This window comes from Heliangelus exortis, chromosome 12 (genome assembly GCF_036169615.1).
Source record: "Heliangelus exortis chromosome 12, bHelExo1.hap1, whole genome shotgun sequence".
NCBI lineage: Eukaryota > Metazoa > Chordata > Aves > Apodiformes > Trochilidae > Heliangelus > Heliangelus exortis.
The window spans coordinates 388,740-405,203 of NC_092433.1; the positions used below are offsets into that span (position 1 = coordinate 388,740).

At 49.4% G+C, this 16,464-nt stretch overlaps 1 protein-coding gene across 1 annotated transcript; it reads left to right on the top strand.

Moving 5' to 3' along the window:
* The first annotated feature begins 337 nt into the window (after nucleotides 1-337).
* BARX1 (BARX homeobox 1) lies at nucleotides 338-4,166 on the top strand. Its single transcript, XM_071756437.1, has 4 exons — nucleotides 338-999; nucleotides 2,701-2,989; nucleotides 3,132-3,216; nucleotides 3,590-4,166. The coding sequence occupies exons 1-4, from the start codon at nucleotides 795-797 to the stop codon at nucleotides 3,752-3,754; spliced, it is 744 nt and encodes a 247-aa protein (XP_071612538.1). The 5' UTR covers nucleotides 338-794; the 3' UTR covers nucleotides 3,755-4,166.
* The last annotated feature ends 12,298 nt before the right edge of the window (nucleotides 4,167-16,464 follow it).

Sequence of the window (16,464 nt, forward strand, 5' to 3'; positions counted from 1 at the left end):
GCAGGCGGCGAGGTAGTCCCCGAGAGTGGGTCCCTGTCACCCCTTCCTCTGTCTGGGCGAGCCACGGAGCCACAGCTGAGGATAGGCATGGAGATGGGGAAGGGGAAAAGGACGGGATTGGGAAAGGGACAGGATTGCGGGTGGGAACGGATATGGGGACAGGGATGGGAATGGAGAAAGGGGTGGGAATGGGGAATGGGATGCCCATGGGAACGGAGATGGGGATGGGAACTCGGATGGAAATGGGGATGGAAATGGGGAAGGGGATGGGGACAGGGATGGAAATGTGAAAGGGAAAGATGGAAATGGGGAAGGGGACGGGGCCCTCCAAAGGGGCCGGCGCTTGTTTGGGTGTCAGCTCTCCCGCGGCGAGCAGAAAGGCTAATTTGCTTTATATGGCAGGAGATCAAATGCTGTGCTGTAACCTCTCGCTTCCAGGTACTCGCCCGCCCCGGCCCCTTCCTTCCTCCGCAGCCCCTCCCGCGCCCATCCTCCCCCGCAGCGCTGACAGCCCCGCTGGGGCCGGCGGTATAATAGGCCGCTGCCCGCCGTCCCGGGGCGGAGAGACGCTCCCGGTGCCGCGCCCCGGGTGCAGGCGGCGGTCCCGGCTCCGGCCGCGCTGCTCGGGGCGGTCCCGGGACGTTGGCGCTGGGGGGCAGGGGCAGGGTAGGGGCGGCGGGGGGACGATGGGCAGAGCCCCCCCGGGGCGCCCCGCTGCCCGGCCTCAGGCAGCGCCGGCCGGGGGGCTGCGCTAGGGCGGCCCCGGCTCCCCCCGGCCCCGGGCGGCGGCGAGGATGCAGCACCCGCTGGAGCTGGGGGCCGGGCACTACTTCCCGGCCGAAGCCTTTCCCGACCACCGTTCCCACCGCTACCGAAGCTTCATGATCGAGGAGATCCTCACCGACCCCCCGGACACCAAGGGGGCAGCGCCGGCCGGGGAGTTACTCAAGTTCGGGGTGCAGGCGCTGCTCTCCGCCCGGCCCTACCACAACCACCTCGGTACGTCCCGGGAGAGGGTGCGGGGGGGTGCGGCTGGGGGGAGCGAGCTTTGGGGCGGCCGGGCGGGGAGGCATTTCCCGCTGGTAAATCCGAGCGCCTCGTGGAGCCGGTCCCTTCGAAGAAAAAGTAGTGAATTTTGCCTGGAAAAAAAAAAATCTTAAAAAATCCCCGCCGGGCTTTGTCGGCCCTGCGCATCACCTCGCCGTGCTGCGGGAGGCTCCTAGCGTGGATCTGGGCATAGATTTTTGAGTCTAAAATGAAGAAGAAGAAAAAAAAAATTGTCGCTTAACGGCTGCGACGGCTCTTGCAGAGCCCGGCCATGAGGCTGAGCACCGGGCTGTTCGCTGCTCCTGTGTTTGGATGAGGGGGGGAATTGCTGGAGCCTGAGCAGGGGTGTAAGGCTGCGAGAGGCGGCATGGGGCTCTGCGGACACGGATTTACCGGGAAACCTGATATATAAGTACTGGTTTTTATATATTTTAATATATATATGTATATTCTTAATACATATATTTCTATATTTTATATATTATATATTTTAACATATTTTAAAATAGTTTTTAATTTAAAGCGGGAGCCAGCGTGCTCGATCCAGTCCGATATCGTACCTAGGACAAATTCAGTGTATTAACAACATAGTTTTGTTTTTAAATGCCGGTACGGAATATATTTTAAAGGCCAGATTTTCATTTGTACTTGCGAAGGCTTTTAATTTTCCAAGCCTTCTTAGTCTGCGGAGACGTCGCTCATAGAAACAAACGGAACCGGAGGATTCCAATTCTTTGTTTTCCTTTGAAAGAGAAAGAGAAAAACGTCAAAACCCATAGCAAGGGAGAAACAGATATTAGAGTAGCTGGAAATCGGTATGATTTTCAAGATGAGTAGAACTATTTGAAAGGCTGGACCGTATAAAAGGCTCTTTACAGCCCTGACAGCTCAGCTCCCGCCGGGTTCAGGATCGGGCCTTGGAAGGGAGCGACGCGTGGATTTGCCTCAGCAGCACCATTTGAGCTTAGGCCGAGTGCCCTGAAAACCCTTTTTAGGCCCCGGGCTCTCTCCCCTGTGTCCGGGGGGAAGGCAGGGACAGGAGCCCCCCCGGCCGAGACGGCGGGAGCAGCCTTGGGGCTCTGAGTCTGGGCCCAGTGGCCTGGGCGGGTGGAACCGAACCGTGGCGGGTGGAACCGGGCTGGGCTGGGGCGAGGACTCCGGGGAGCGGCTTGACCGAGCCGGCAGCGTCCCGAGCCTGTCCCGCAGCAGCATCCTCGGGGATAGAAACTCTCCCTGTCCTTCAGGGGCAAGTCGTGAGGCTCCGGGATATAAATTGTTTCTCCGTGAAAAATGTCCGAAAACTGCTGGGGAGGAAAAGCCGGGACGGTGCCCGGACCCCGTAGCTCGCCGGGGCTTCGGCAGCCGCAGCGGGCCCGGCAGCTGCTGGAACGAAGAGCTTTTGAGTGGATTTAAATTATTTCCACTTGCAACTCCCAAAGTCATCCCGTAATTAACAACTGCCGGCTGATCCTGAATCGCGAAGGCGGCGGTGTCGGGGGGGACCCGATCCCCGAGCCGGGGTTCTCGGCCCCACCGAGAAAGGCGGGGAAGGGCGCGGGGTTGGTCGCAGGGTGGGTTCCCCGGGGATCCGCGGCACCCTGAAGCCCCGGGCGGCCGGGGTCTACCCGGGTCTGACCGCCCCTCTCTCCGCAGCGGTGCTGAAGGCGGAGCCGGCCGCCGTGTTCAAGTTCCCGCTGGCTCCTTTGGGCTGCTCGGGGCTGGGTTCGGCCCTGCTGGCCGCCGGCTCGGGGCTGCAGGGTGGCTCCGCCTCCCCCCATCTCCCGCTGGAGCTGCACCTTCGCGGCAAGCTGGAGCCGGGTCCCTCGGAGCCGGGCAGCAAGGCCAAGAAGGGCCGCCGGAGCCGCACCGTCTTCACCGAGCTGCAGCTCATGGGGCTAGAGAAGCGTTTCGAGAAGCAGAAATACCTCTCCACGCCCGACAGGTAGGTGATGCTGGGCTCTGCGGACGATGGACGGGTTGGGTTGGAATGTGAGCTCTCTTTTTTTTTTCCTGCAAAAGGAGGAAAGCTTCCAGCCGAGATGAAAGCGGGCGGGCCTCACTGCCTCTCTCTCTCTCGCCCGCAGAATAGACCTGGCCGAATCGCTGGGGCTCAGCCAGCTCCAGGTGAAAACCTGGTACCAGAACAGGCGCATGAAATGGAAGAAAATAGTAAGTGCCCAAATCCAACCCTTTTGCGCTCTGCACCGAGAGGGGTTCGCGCCCCGCAGGTTACCGAGCGCTGTCCGCGGGCTCGTCCGTCTGCAGTCCGGCAAAAAAATCCACCAACAAACCAACCAACCGACCAAAAAACCCAAAAACACTAATAAAGGACTTTTTAAAATATGCCTCCGGTCCTTAAGGCCAGCATCACCCAGGCCCTGTCCGGACACCCCGGTCCCAGCCTGCCTGGCCCCTCGGGTGCGGAGGGCAATGGGCGCAGCCGGAGCGATGCTTCTCCCCGGGGGGTTTCCCCCACCCTTGGCCGATGTCAGCACGGTTTAAGCGGGGTGTCCCCCTCCTCTGCCCCTTCTCCGCCCTGCAGGTGTTGCAGGGGGGAGGCCTGGAGTCCCCCACCAAGCCCAAGGGCCGCCCAAAGAAGAACTCCATCCCCAGCAGCGAGCAGCTCTCGGAGCAGGAGCGAGCCCGGGACGCCGAGAAGCCGCCCGAGAGCCTGGGCTCGCCGGCCGAGGTCAGTCAGGAGGAGTGAGGGCGACCGCCCGTCCCCGACGCCGCCGGCCCTGGCCCCCATTCCGGGAGCTGACAGCCGCCGGCCCCGCACCCTCGGCCCCGGGGAGGGCAGAGGAGGGGGACAGTACGGTTAGTGGCCACGGTCGCCTTCGGTCTCCGGTGAATTTGGGCGTTTTGGTCGGTCGCATCCTCGTCCCCCCCTCCCCGGCCCGCCGCCCCTCTCCGCGGCCGCGGAGCGCTGCGCTACGGGACGCTTTGTTTTGTGCGAAGGCCCGGAGGGGCCGGGAGGACACTGGATCCCATCTTTCACATCTACTCTCTGTCTAAAAACCCTGTGGTGCCCCTAGTTATCCGAAAACTGCATTTTATGATCAGTTTTATTAATGCGAAGATATTTACTTTATTTCAATAAAGTATTTTATGAACTATTACTCTGGGTAATGTAATATTTTTGCATTTAAATTCTTTTATTTTTCCGCGGAGGCAAGTTAGAGATTTAAGCCGAGTTCTCTGGCGGATCTACAGAGAGAGACCCAAAGCACGGTGCAGTCCTGTCTTGGGCAGGACCAGGCAGAGTCTCCTCCCGCTTTCCCTGAGGGTTCCGGAGAGACAAGACAATTCTTTTTTCTCGGGCAAATTTGGATGCTTTCGCGTTTTGTAGATACGCTAATTGGTGTCAGATCAGTTAACTAGATTCCGCTCTGCTCATCCTAAATCGTGCTTCATAAAGTGTTGCTGGACAGAGCACAGCAGGATCTCTAATGGCACGTGGAGGTGAGCGGCCGGAGCAAATCATCCCCAAATCCGCAGTGTACCCAGATCATCCCAAACCCACAGCGTCACCGAGACCGAACCCTTCGCGCCGGTCCCTCTCGGAGCCCGCGGGCACGTCTCGGCTCTCCGGGCTCTTCGTGAATGACCACGACGTATCACGAATCCTTGGCTCTTTCCTATATATGCTTTTGTGTTTTTTTTGGTTTTTTTTGTTTTTGTTTTTGTTTTTGTTTTTGTTTTTGTTTTTGTTTTTGTTTTTTTGTTTTCTTTTTTGTTTGTTTTTTTGTTTTTTTTTTTGTTGTTGGTTTTTTTTGTTGTGTTTTTTTTGTTTTGTTTTTTTGTGGGTTTTTTGTGGTTTTTTGTTTTGTTTTTTTTTTTTTTTTTGTTTTGTTTTGTTTTGTTGTTTTTTTTTTTTTTTTTTTTCTCTTATTTGTTAGTTTCCCCTGTGGCCCTGATATATTTTTTTGCCATCGAGATACCAAATTAGAGAGCAACAGCCGAGACGTGCAGTTACCTCCGCCCTCTTCAGAAGAAGAAACACCGCGGACAGCGGGGAGAGGCAAGAGAGAGAGGGAAGGGCAGCGGGGCCGGCGCGGTGTTTGTGCGGTGTCTGTGCGGTGTTTGCGCTGTGTTTGAGCGGCGGAACGGCCCTGGGCAGGGCCGAGGGCCCGGGCTTGAGCCCCTGCTGTGGAGGCGCTAATTAGGCGGGCATCCAAATTAACGGGGGTCATTTGCTCCCGCGGGCTGAGAACTTCTCGGTGCCTCCCGCCCCGTCGAAGCCGCTGCCCGTTTCCCCGCACCCGGCCGTGGCGGCAGCTCCCGGGGGTGCCCTAAAGGCCGCTGCGGTCTCTACCCCGGCACAGCCCCATCCCGGTACCGCCGTTGCGTACCGCCTCCGGAAGAGTCCCTGACAGCATTTACAGCTTTTAATTAAACACAGCCCCCACCTCCCAGCTCGCCGCCGTCGGTAGGCACCGGGGTGAAGCTGCCCTGAAGTCCCCCCCGATCAGGACACGGTTGGTTGTTCCTGGTTTTCCTCGTCCTGCTGCAGGGAGGGAAGGAGGTGAGCGGAGAGCCGGCGTGCCTCCTTGCCCCGGTTCGGGGGAGTACCGGCGGGTGGTTAAATAAACTCCCGGGATGAGCGATGGAGTATTTGCGAATCCAGGATAAGGGCCGTGGCTGAGTAAACAGGAAGCAAGGTTATATTCCTACACCAAGCCGAGCTATTACATTTAAACAAACAATTCGTTTGAAATGTTATATTCGACCTGAGGACGAGGATAGAGGTGGGGTCCCTAGGTGTGTGTGTGAGAGAGGGTTCGGCTTCGTCCCTTGGTGTGGTGTCACTTTGGTCATCTGTTGTTCAGGGGAGGCTGCAGGGTAAGACTCCGGGGCAGGTGAAAGCAGCGTCCGTTTGGAACTCGAAAGGAAATTCAGTGGAGAGTTCCGCACCAGAGGGTTGGAAGGAGCTGGGCTGCGGCTGTTCCCACCGCGCGCAGCAGATAGCGTTGATATTTTCTTCCCCATTCAAGTAAGTAGCGGATAAATTTTTATTTTCCGCAGATCATAAAGGCATTGAATGAGGAAACTTACTTGATTGCATTTTTTTTCTCCTCGAGAGCGAAAACCTGGGCAGGTTTTGTGCCCCGGGGCGCGGTGGCCGGGGCAGTGCAGACTGTTCGTGCTCTTCCCCGCGGGATCCAGTGGAAAGTGGGTTTTTTTGTTTGTTTTTTGTTTTTTGTTGTTTTTTTTTTAATTGTTGTCACTATTTTTTTTTTATTTTTATTTGTACTTTTTTTAAAAAAATTATTTTTATTTAGCTGGCCCACGGCTGAAGAAGCTCCAGCGCGGCCCAGGGCAGCCCCTCCGCCCCTGATCCTCCTCCTGCGGGGACCGGCAGGCTGGAGCCCCCCCACCCCCCAAGCCCTGCTCCTCCATCTCCTACTCCTCTGCAGCGGAATAAACCCGGGCGGGCTTGGAGCCTCCCGCACCCCCATGCAGGCACCGCGCTGCCCCGCGGCTCTGTGAACGCGCTGCGAGCACAAAGGCTGCAGCTCCAGCTGGGACCCCTCCGCTGCTGCGCTCCGTGCTTGGGGAGCTCGTCTCTGAGACATTTTTTGGATAGTGTCGTACTGACTTCAGTTCAAGCTTTGGCCTTGGAAGGAGGTGCTTACAGCAAGTGTGCGTGTGTGTGCGGGTCTGGGGTGCTCATAAAACCCAGAGTGCTCACTGTCACACGAGAAATCTGTTAGAAGCAGCTGGCAACATGTCTGAACCCGTTTTGTTGGGTTTTGTTTGTTTGGTGCTTTTTTTTAAGTCTGTTTGTTTTTTGGTTTTTTTTGTTTGTTTGGTTGGTTTTTTTTTTTGTGTGGGTTTTTTTTTTGTTGTTTTTGTTTTTGTAAAATGCTTTTTTTGGTTGTAATTTAGTTTCTCTTCTAATCAATTTCGATATTATTTCCCATTAAAGCTAAATTCCCCACACCTGCTTGCTGGCTGGTGTTGCACCTCAGTAGGTCGGAGTCGGGAGCAGAGGGGACACCGTGAGGTGTCAGCTCTGCTTGAAAAGCAAAGACAAGTGCCACCAGCTGTTGGTGACAGCCCTTCTGAGCCCTTGTGATGATATCTGAGTGCGTTTACAAACAGGGCAGTCAGCATCAGCCATCCCCCCAAGGCCTCAGCAGCACACAAGTTTGGTGCCCAGGGATCATTTCTATCAGAGCAGCACAATTCTATAATGACATCGTTTTCTAATGATCCAGCCCGGGTGCCATCAGGCTGTGATGGGCAATGTTCACAACACCTGAGCTGTGCCAGCCCACATGGTCAGAGGTGTCTGATGGGAATTCTCTTTGCTGTTCCGGTTTCTCCTCAGAGCTCGGTCCTGCCTGAGGGAATGATGTGTCTCTGCAGCACCCAAAAGTTGCCCCTCACCCCAGGGGCCCATTTGCCAGTAAAGTACATATGTAGCTACTATCCCTGATGTTTATTCTCTGTTCCGTAATAAATAAGCAGTGTTGGTGGAGCACATTTCTTCTGGCAGAAATGCATCCAACACTGCAGAACTCCACCATTTAAATTGCACCCAAGGAGGTAAAACAGTGCATGTTTTCTCTCTAAACAAAGCAAAAGGGGGTAGATTGAAAGCTGGAAAAGCAGCACTGAAAGTGGGTCCTTCCCATATTTGAATGCTAACTGGGTCACAGTCAATCAGCAAATGTTCTGATGGTTTTCCTAACAAAAATCTATTTAGGTGACTTTCCAATTTAAACATCCTAAATTCTCTTTTTTGTGAAACATCTCAGGGAAACCTGGGAGAGGTCCTGCTTTTTCATCAGTGTCTATTTAAAAATAGCTCCATGGAGCCAGAGGATTTTTAGATTAATGGCAGGGGGTGTAGGGTGAGGTAAAAGCACTGGAGTGCTTGTTCCAGTGGGAGCAGCCTGGACACGGGGGTTGGTGTTGGGAGGGGGTGCCCTGCTGCTGCGGGGGGCAAGGACCTTGCCTGGATTCTCTGCTCCACACCTGGGAGGTGAGTGGAAATCTGCTGTACCTTTCTGAAAGCAAAAATTGGTCCTAAAGCAATGCCTGGTGGGTACATCCACCAAAAAAAAAGCAAAATCAAAGTACAGTCTGAAGGCTGCTGTTTCTCCTCCGGGGGCTTGAGAGGACGGAAGGAGATGTGGGAGGCTGGAGGGAGGACAGGGAGGAGGGGGGGATGAGGAAGGTTGTGATGGGAGGATGGGGAAAGGGTGTGGGGGAAATGCAGGGGCTAGGGAGGGATGCAGGGGGTATGGAGGGGGATGTGGAGGGATGTGGAGGGGATCTTAGGGGGGATACAGGGAGGATGGAAGCGTACAGAGGGGTGAGTAGTGGGTGTGGAAATAGGGGCATGGGATGATAGAAGAGTGGGGCTACAGGGAGGATGTGCAGGAGGATGGGGGTGAAATATCAGGGAGGATGTAGGAGGCAGGGGGTTGTTTCTGGTGATGCAGGGATGATGGATGAGGAGGATGGAGAAGTGGGGGTGAAATGCAGGGGGTGGGGAGTATGGAGGGAGATGAAGGAGGATGCAAGGGGGTGTGCAGGGGGATGCAGAATGGATGGGGGGAATGTGAAGGGATGTGGGGAGGATGGAGAAGTGCGGGGTGGGATGCAGGGAGTTACAAAGGGATGTGGAAAGGATGGAGGGGGATGCTGCAAGCAGCAACAGCCTGTGCTCTTCAAGTACCACACAGCACCATGGGTGCATGCTGAGCTGAAGCTGGGGTGGGTTATGCCTTCCTGGACTTGGGGAGGAAAAGGTTAACATCTATCTGAAATATTTTATCATCATTTTGGATCAAAGTACAAGGAGGGGGTCAATGGAACTTAATGAGTTCTGTCAAATTCCTTTAAAATCATTATCCAACATATTAAGTACAGTCATTAGACAACTGTCTTAATTCGAAATGTTGGATTGAGGTCATGACAAGTTTGGTTGTTTCAGCTGACTTGTATGGTAGGTAAAATCTAACTGGTGAGTGCCTTATTCCATGAAATTTGGCTGTGTAGTGTGTGCGTGATGTTCTGGGCAAGGTGGCATTAAACATGGCTCTTGTTATTGTCATCTTTAGGTGGCTAAACTTTTCCATGAAATCTCTGGGAAACCTGTCAGAGTCAAGGCTCTGGGATATGGATGGAGTTACCTCTAATGAAACTGGTGATGACCAGTGCCTCACTGGGCAGTGCTCTTCGTAGCAGGCTTTAAAAATCTCATCCAGACAGCTGTGTGTTGATGGAAAAAGACACAGGAACAGTCTCAGATGGGTTCATCAGTTTACAAACGGAGTCCATTGAAACATGATTATGGGTTCTTCCTCTGCAAGATCCTCAAATCCATTGTTTATCTTGCACCTAGATTAACAAACCGCAAAATAAGCTTGGAGCGTTTCTAAACTGTATTTTTTTTTTTTGTTTTGTTTTGTTTTGTTTTGTTTGGATGGGAATGTGGAAACTTTCAGAAACTGAAATGGTGTAGAAGGCAAGCGAATAAAAGAAGATGGATTTGTGTCTAAAGCTTGAGTATTAGCTGGGATGAGAAGATTTAATTTTTTCAACACCATTTTTCCCCCCTAGATAGTTAATTTAAAGAGTGTTAGGCAGTGTACATTCCCTGACACTGAAATTAGTGGATTATAATTAAATGGAGGGTACCATACAGTGGGGAAACTCTGGAGTCCCTGTTCAGGAGGTTGCCTGCTGAGCTCAAGTACAGATGATGCCCTTTCCCAGTCAGACTAAAAAGTTACTCCGCATGGCTCACAGGGACAACTTATGCAAAGAACTTTAATTTATGACAACTCTTTCCAGGCTGATCTTTTGTAACTGGTAGCTTGAAAAATTGCCTGTGCAGGATCCCTAGACCTCAGTGACATGAGGATAAAGAAAATAAAGGGTAAACAGAGCCTGGCAGAGAACAGGCAGATGTGTCCCATGCTGCATACTCTGTGTCCTCAGAACCTGGACATCCTTCTGAAGACACAGAATTACAACAAAGAGGAGAAGAGACCCCCAGACCCTGCACTGGGCTGTGCTATGAGGGATACAGCACAGAGCTTCTCCAGCTCCCAAACTTGGACTTTGAGTAGTATGAACATTGTGTCAGGGGAGAGTTCTGGGTGCAAATGTACAATTGGCAGGAGATCTTTGCAAAATGCACATCTGACTAAGAAGGCTGGATAGGAAAGTGCTCCCAAAACACCAGGATTTCCCGCCCATGATAAGGTCTGCAAGGAGATGCTGGCTGCTCAGCTTGAGCTGAGAGCTTTTCCCTCTGCTGCTGCTTTACTGCCTGCAAGGTCTGGGAGGGATCCCACCTGGGAAATGCTTCCTGGGGCACTTGTTACAGATTAAACAGGAGTGCTTAAAAACGTAATATAAATCTTAATTATATCCTCTCTCAATTATATCCTTTGTGAAAGTGGAGAACATCTCACCTAAATTAAAACAGCATTTAACAGATGTTTCAGAAGACAGAATTATTTGCTTGTCTTGTCCTCCTTTCTGTAAAAGTGAGAGTTGGATTGCTGAGTATTCCAGTTTCTTAAAAATCCTCATGAGGCCTGTTCAACCAATGCAAAATTCTGGATTTTTTTGCCAGACCTGGCTGATGCTCTAAGCCTCCTCTTATTTGAGCTCCCTGGGGATGATTACTGCTGCAGAGGAGGTTTAAAGAGCACTGTGAAGTTTTTTGAGTTCTGTGATGTGCTGTGAAATTTCCACGTTAAGGAGTGTGGAATTATTTCATGTCCAGATTTCGTACTGTTAATTGTAGAAGTCACAAAGTGCTGCTTGTGTCCTGGCTGTTCCTCCCTCAGTAAGTGCTGGTGTACAGAGCAGGCACCTAAGAACCAACCATCCCCTGTGAAGCTCAGTGGTTATTTGAAACAAGAATTCATCATCCACTCGTATTTGTACTAGTAAAATACAAGTGCTCAAATATTTGCAGAAAGAAAATGTGAAGCAGTTGTGAATACGGCCGAATTTGCCTCTGAATTTTAATTATTATTTGCAGATTTTGGGCTCAGCTCTACTGTATGGATGGATGGGACAGGAGGCTTATAAATGCCAGTGCTTCACACTTCCTAGTGTGTAAAGTGCAGCTAAGACCACGGGATTTAACTTTTATATCTTTAATTTAAAGGGAAAAATACAGACTAGCTTAAGAAAAACAAAATCAAACCCTTCAAAAAATAAAAAACCCTTCATAGAACATGAGAAGCTGCAGATAAACCCCTAAATTAGTGCTCTATAGCCTTCACTGGCTCCTGGGTGAAAAGCAGTGTGTAGCTTAATTCTTTAATTTCCAGTAAGCAGAAGCAGGAGCCAAAGGCTGAAGGAGGAAAGTGTTGCCCAGGAGCCAGCACTCTGGGATGGGTCCTGCAAGCTGAGATCACCCCCCAGGTTCTGAGGACTCATTCTCTGAGAGGGGGGAGCCAGGGAGCTGGTAATGGCTTTCACATAACATCATTTCAGCCACTTTTTGTGTCTTTGGTGAGAAATGAGCTCAGTGCAAGCAGGCCTCAGGGAGGACTGCTGGGTTTCAGAGGGATGCAGTTTCTGAAGGTTTGGAAAGCTCCATAAGGCAAAGAGTCCTGGGCAAAGTGCTCCAGAGGCAGGAATTACCTGGATGGCAAAACCTGCACCAGTTTCTATGAGGATCTCTCTCGTGCCTGTATTCCTACCCCTTACTAATCACTAAAAGAGCTGCTGCTGTCACTCCTGTCCTGGATTTGTCGTCTCACTGTGTCTGCACTGCAAACACAGCCCAAGAGATCCAGGTTGTGGAGGAGAGCATGGGATGGGAGCTCCTGGGATGCTCCCACCCTGCTCTTGGCTCTCCTGAAATGCTGGATGTGTGGCCAAAAAAGCTGTAGATTATTGGCAAGGTTGTTTGTGGCGTTTGCATGGTCAGGAACTCACACCTACTGTCTGCTCTACAGACTGGCAAACTCCTCTTCTCAAAAAAGGTGATGTTTTCTGGTTTTGGTGTTTTCACATAAAAGGCAGAGCCTTGTTTCCTTGCATGGCACAATTATGCCAGCAGAGATTTCTGTGTACCTAATTTTGAAATTACTCTGATCTTTGTGGTCTTTGTTCTTCCAGCAGAGCCCATTTAACCATGTTGCATGACACACTTTTAGGCGTGGAAATTATGTTAATTATTATTTCAGCAGTGGATGCTTTTCAGACTGAAATTCAGAGTGTCCTGAAGTAAGAGATCTTAAATGTTTGCTGTGGACCTCTTGCAGCCTTCAGTCCTATACAAACATGGAACCCAATGGGTTGTGCTTCACAGGGATGGACATGGAAATGCTGCTCAGAAACATCTGCAGGGAGACAACAAAATGCCTCTATGATGTCTTGAACTCCTAAAGCAGCACTAAAGCAGTGGGTTTTGAGTATATTTATGCTTATGCTGGTGCTTAGGATTTCCAGGCACAGACAGGCACCCAGGTTTCTGGGTGTTGAAATGTCAGATGGGTGCTGTCATCCCCTTGTGTTCTCTTTCTTGTTTTGCAACCCTTTTTTTTATTTTTAATGAAGGGATTTCTAAAAGTGACGTTGGACAGAACTTTTTGTTGCCATAGTACCACGTGCTCTGTTGGTTGGGTATGGAAAAAAATAGTTGGGAACAAAAGGTACTTATTTGTCACTACATTTTTTGATTCTGCATTGTCCTTCAAAGCATCTTCTCTTATATCAGACAAACTCCAGTGGAGATGTGATCCCTGTGTGAATTTGGAACAGTTATGTTTGGGCTGGATAAGAAAATACAACCTTTATAACCTGAGAACCCATCATTGGCAGTACCTAAAACTGGGTCAAAAACTGTGGCACATATTTGTGTTGTCTGCCCTGGTAAAATGAAAAACCCCATCGTGTTTTCTTAGGCTTGGCTAGAGGCAGTCTGCAAGAATTCTCTTCTTTAATCTTACGTTTACAAAACTCACATTTTCCAAGTGCATTTTCCCTGATGATATTTTTATTAGTGTATTCGTGGTCAATGTGTCTTTCAGCATCCACAGATTCTGTCCAATATACATTTTCTGTTCCTGCTTCACTGCAGATGGAAGCTTCAAGGCAAAGCACAATTTTTTGGGTCAAAGATTTTATAAGTAGAGCTGCAGTACCTGGGAGATACAACTTCTCTTACAGGGAAGAGCTACAGGTTTCATCCTGGGCCCTCACATGCACTGATTTTTAGCAAGAAATGAGGCAGCTGGAAACCGTGATTGGTCCAGAACCTCATGAATGCAGGTTCCATCCTGTGAAGTACTCATCAGAAGTCTTTTTCCTTACACTTCATGAGGTTTGGATCTGGCTCTGGTGCAATCTTGTTTGTTATATTCAGACCTGTTTGTTCTGGTTTCTGTTGTTCTGTAATCCTTCAGAGTGATGAAGAAACAATTTAATTATAAGAAGAGTAACAAGAGAACTCCAAGGAACTGACACTCTGGGTTACACTCTCCCTCCATCACTTCCATCCTTAATGATTTCATCCTGTCCAAAAGCAACCAAGTTTTGGGGCTTTCACCACATCAATGTCAAGAACAATATTTACCCCCAGGGACGGGTGACAGTCAGAAAACTGAATTTCCTGAGGCTACAAGGGCTGCAGTGCTGGTGCAGCTTTAACCATATTCCATGTTTGACAGTAACCAGCAGAATGCCCAGAACAATGTATAGAGAGAGGTAAGCAAATAGTGATGCTCTTTGGTCTTGCAGCTGCATTTTGCAGTTATTTATTACTCAAGGGTTTCCTGGGACACCAGCTGATGTGTATCTGAGCCTCTAGGAGTCATTTCTTGTGTTTATTTGCCATTTTCAGCCATGTTATCCCTGCTACATGCCAGGCTGTATGGAAACAAGTTCTTTTATCTGTGCAATACATGAAGAACAACTTCCCATTGTTTGCTTTTTTAACTTGCCACCTGATAATGTCATTTGATATCCTGAGGCAGTAAGCTTTGAGAAAGATAAAGGCCTTTCCTCCCCTCCCTCCCCCCAACTCTTTGCCATCATTTCCCTCAACTCTTTTCTGCCTCACCTACACCTTGGTTGGACTTAAGGTTCTTCACACTCTTTAGCCTGAGATATGGTGGGTTTAATTTCTAATTAAAGACAGCATCAGTGACAGTGTTGATGTGCACACTGGTTCTCCTTATACTTTACCAGAAGATTTTTCAGAGTTCTGGCTGTAAGGATGTGTGCAGCCCTGGCATCTTAAATCCCCTCTCTCAGTGGTTTTTTTTTGGAGTGAAACCCTTTCCTTGTGCTAGGATGATCTCTGCTCATGTAATCAGGTTGCCCTCTAATGGTTATCTTTGAGTCAGGCTTGCTGATGACCAGAGGAATTTTAACTCTGATTCACTAAAACATTCCCAAATTTCTGACCCTGCCAGCCTGTGGCTCACTGCCTGGGTGATGGAGCTGCACTTCAGAGAGGAAAAGCTGGAAGCCTCCTCCTTAGAAGCTGTGGTTGCAACCCTCTCCACTTACAGAGCTGATTTGGATTTCTTTTAATTAACCATAGATTTTCAGGGCTGGAATTCATCAATGTTAAGGTTCACTATTGAAAAGTGTGTTTAAAAAGCTGGACTGAAAGCAGCCAGTATGGGAACTTCTTCTCTAACTCATCTCGTGTTCTGGGAGGTTCCCAATGAATTCAGAGGGGTTCTCTGGTGTCAAATGGCACAAAAAACCCACCAAAACCAACCAAAAGGGAGAAAAGGGGGGAGGAGGATGATTTTTTTGCACTGGCAATATGAAAACCTCTTCCTAAAAAAGCTGGGAAAATGTTTTTCTTTTAATCCTAGATAATATGGTGCACTAAAGGAAGATGGGACATTTTACCAAAGCAGAATATTTTTCATATTGACTGCTTAGTCTGCCACTATTTGAGTGGAAATAGAACTCTGGGATCAGGCACTAACCTGTGGCCCCCTCTAATAAATTCTGGCTGCATTTGGGTTTACATTGATCTTTCTCAGAAGTTATAATTGAGGATCAGAGTTCAAGGAAGAAAACTATTGCAGAGCCAAAGATGGGTTTCTCCTGTTGAGGGGTAAACTGCAGGTAATACTGTATAATGTTTGAAAAGAGCTATGAAAAAAGAAATATCTAAAAATCCACTTGCATCCAAGAAAATAAAGAAAATCCTGAAATAATAGTAGTAAACCCTTGACCCAATTTTTGAGCTTACAAAATGAGTTGTGAAACTCAAGTACTTTTCTGTAATAAAAACAACTTTTGAAGACCTATGGCACTGAATTTTTATCAGGCAGTGCACTAAGATCCTTGAAGTTAATTTAAGTTTTGTCACAGTATTTATTGAAGCTAAGATTTTACCTACCAGATCTTAACACAAAAATCTCAGCCTTAACCCAAAAGAAATGCAGTTTTTTGTCAAACCATGAATATAAAATTCTTTGGAACAAGAAGAGAAGAAATAAGGTATTAGAACAGTTTTAACTTTTCCTTACTTATATACTATGCCTTCTTTTCACATCAGTTTTTCTGCACTCCCATTTACATTTGTGCACAGCCTTCCCCTAAATGCAGCCACAGAGGTAGCAGAGCAATGGCAGCTGCGTACATTGAAAACCAGTTTAATTCTTTAATTCTTTTTTAAGGGTGTTTATCAGAAGTTAAAAGCAAGGCAGAAAAAGTGGAGCTGCCCCAGAAATCTGAGAGGCAAAATAACCATTTTGATTTAGCACCATATGGGTATTTATTTGTGTTTGACAGGAGCTGGGCTCTGCCTGTGCAGAGACATTCTCAGAGTTACATCCATGGATCTCTGGGTATTTATACATCACCTGAGATGTTTCAGGCTGCTGGGACAACTTCACATGCCAGATATGAAGCTGCCTGGAGACAATTTCTGAATCAGATGAGGCACTGAGGCTGCTCAGACAACGTTTCCCTCCTATCCTTAGGCTGCCACACTTCCCCAGCAGATCCTTGGAAAATCCAGAGCCAAGTTCCTTCATCCTAGAGAGAGGAAAGACATCTGGGTTTCTCTTGCTCTTCACATGACTCATTTTATTAATGCCTAATAGAGGAGTGGCCAAAAATCAAAGTTTACTTGATTCATGTAGGTGCTAAACCCACCACAGTTCCACATGAGGGTTTCAGTTTGGGGTCACTGCTGGTGGAAGCCACTCCAGCCACATGTGAGGGAATTCCATAAGGAATTCCATAAGCAGAGACTGAAGTGGACACCACGCAGACTGTAACTGCACAAAGAGATCTGGAGGCTGAAATCTTTACAAGAGAACCCAGAGCACCCAGCCTGCCCGAGTTCAAGGAGCATTTGGATGATGCTCTCAGGCACACAGTGTGATTCTTGGGGTGCCCTGCACAGGGACAGGAGTTGGACCCCATGATCCTGAAGGGTCCTTTCCAACTCAG

What these genes read in the sequence shown, in the direction of transcription:
- BARX1 (XM_071756437.1), top strand. Translation starts at nt 795, where the DNA reads ATGCAGCACCCGCTGGAGCTGGGGGCCGGGCACTACTTCCCGGCCGAA. An exon ending in GCCCTACCACAACCACCTCG is followed by an intron (nt 1,000 to 2,700) that starts GTACGTCCCGGG and finishes CTCTCTCCGCAG; the next exon opens with CGGTGCTGAAGGCGGAGCCG. An exon ending in TACCTCTCCACGCCCGACAG is followed by an intron (nt 2,990 to 3,131) that starts GTAGGTGATGCT and finishes TCTCGCCCGCAG; the next exon opens with AATAGACCTGGCCGAATCGC.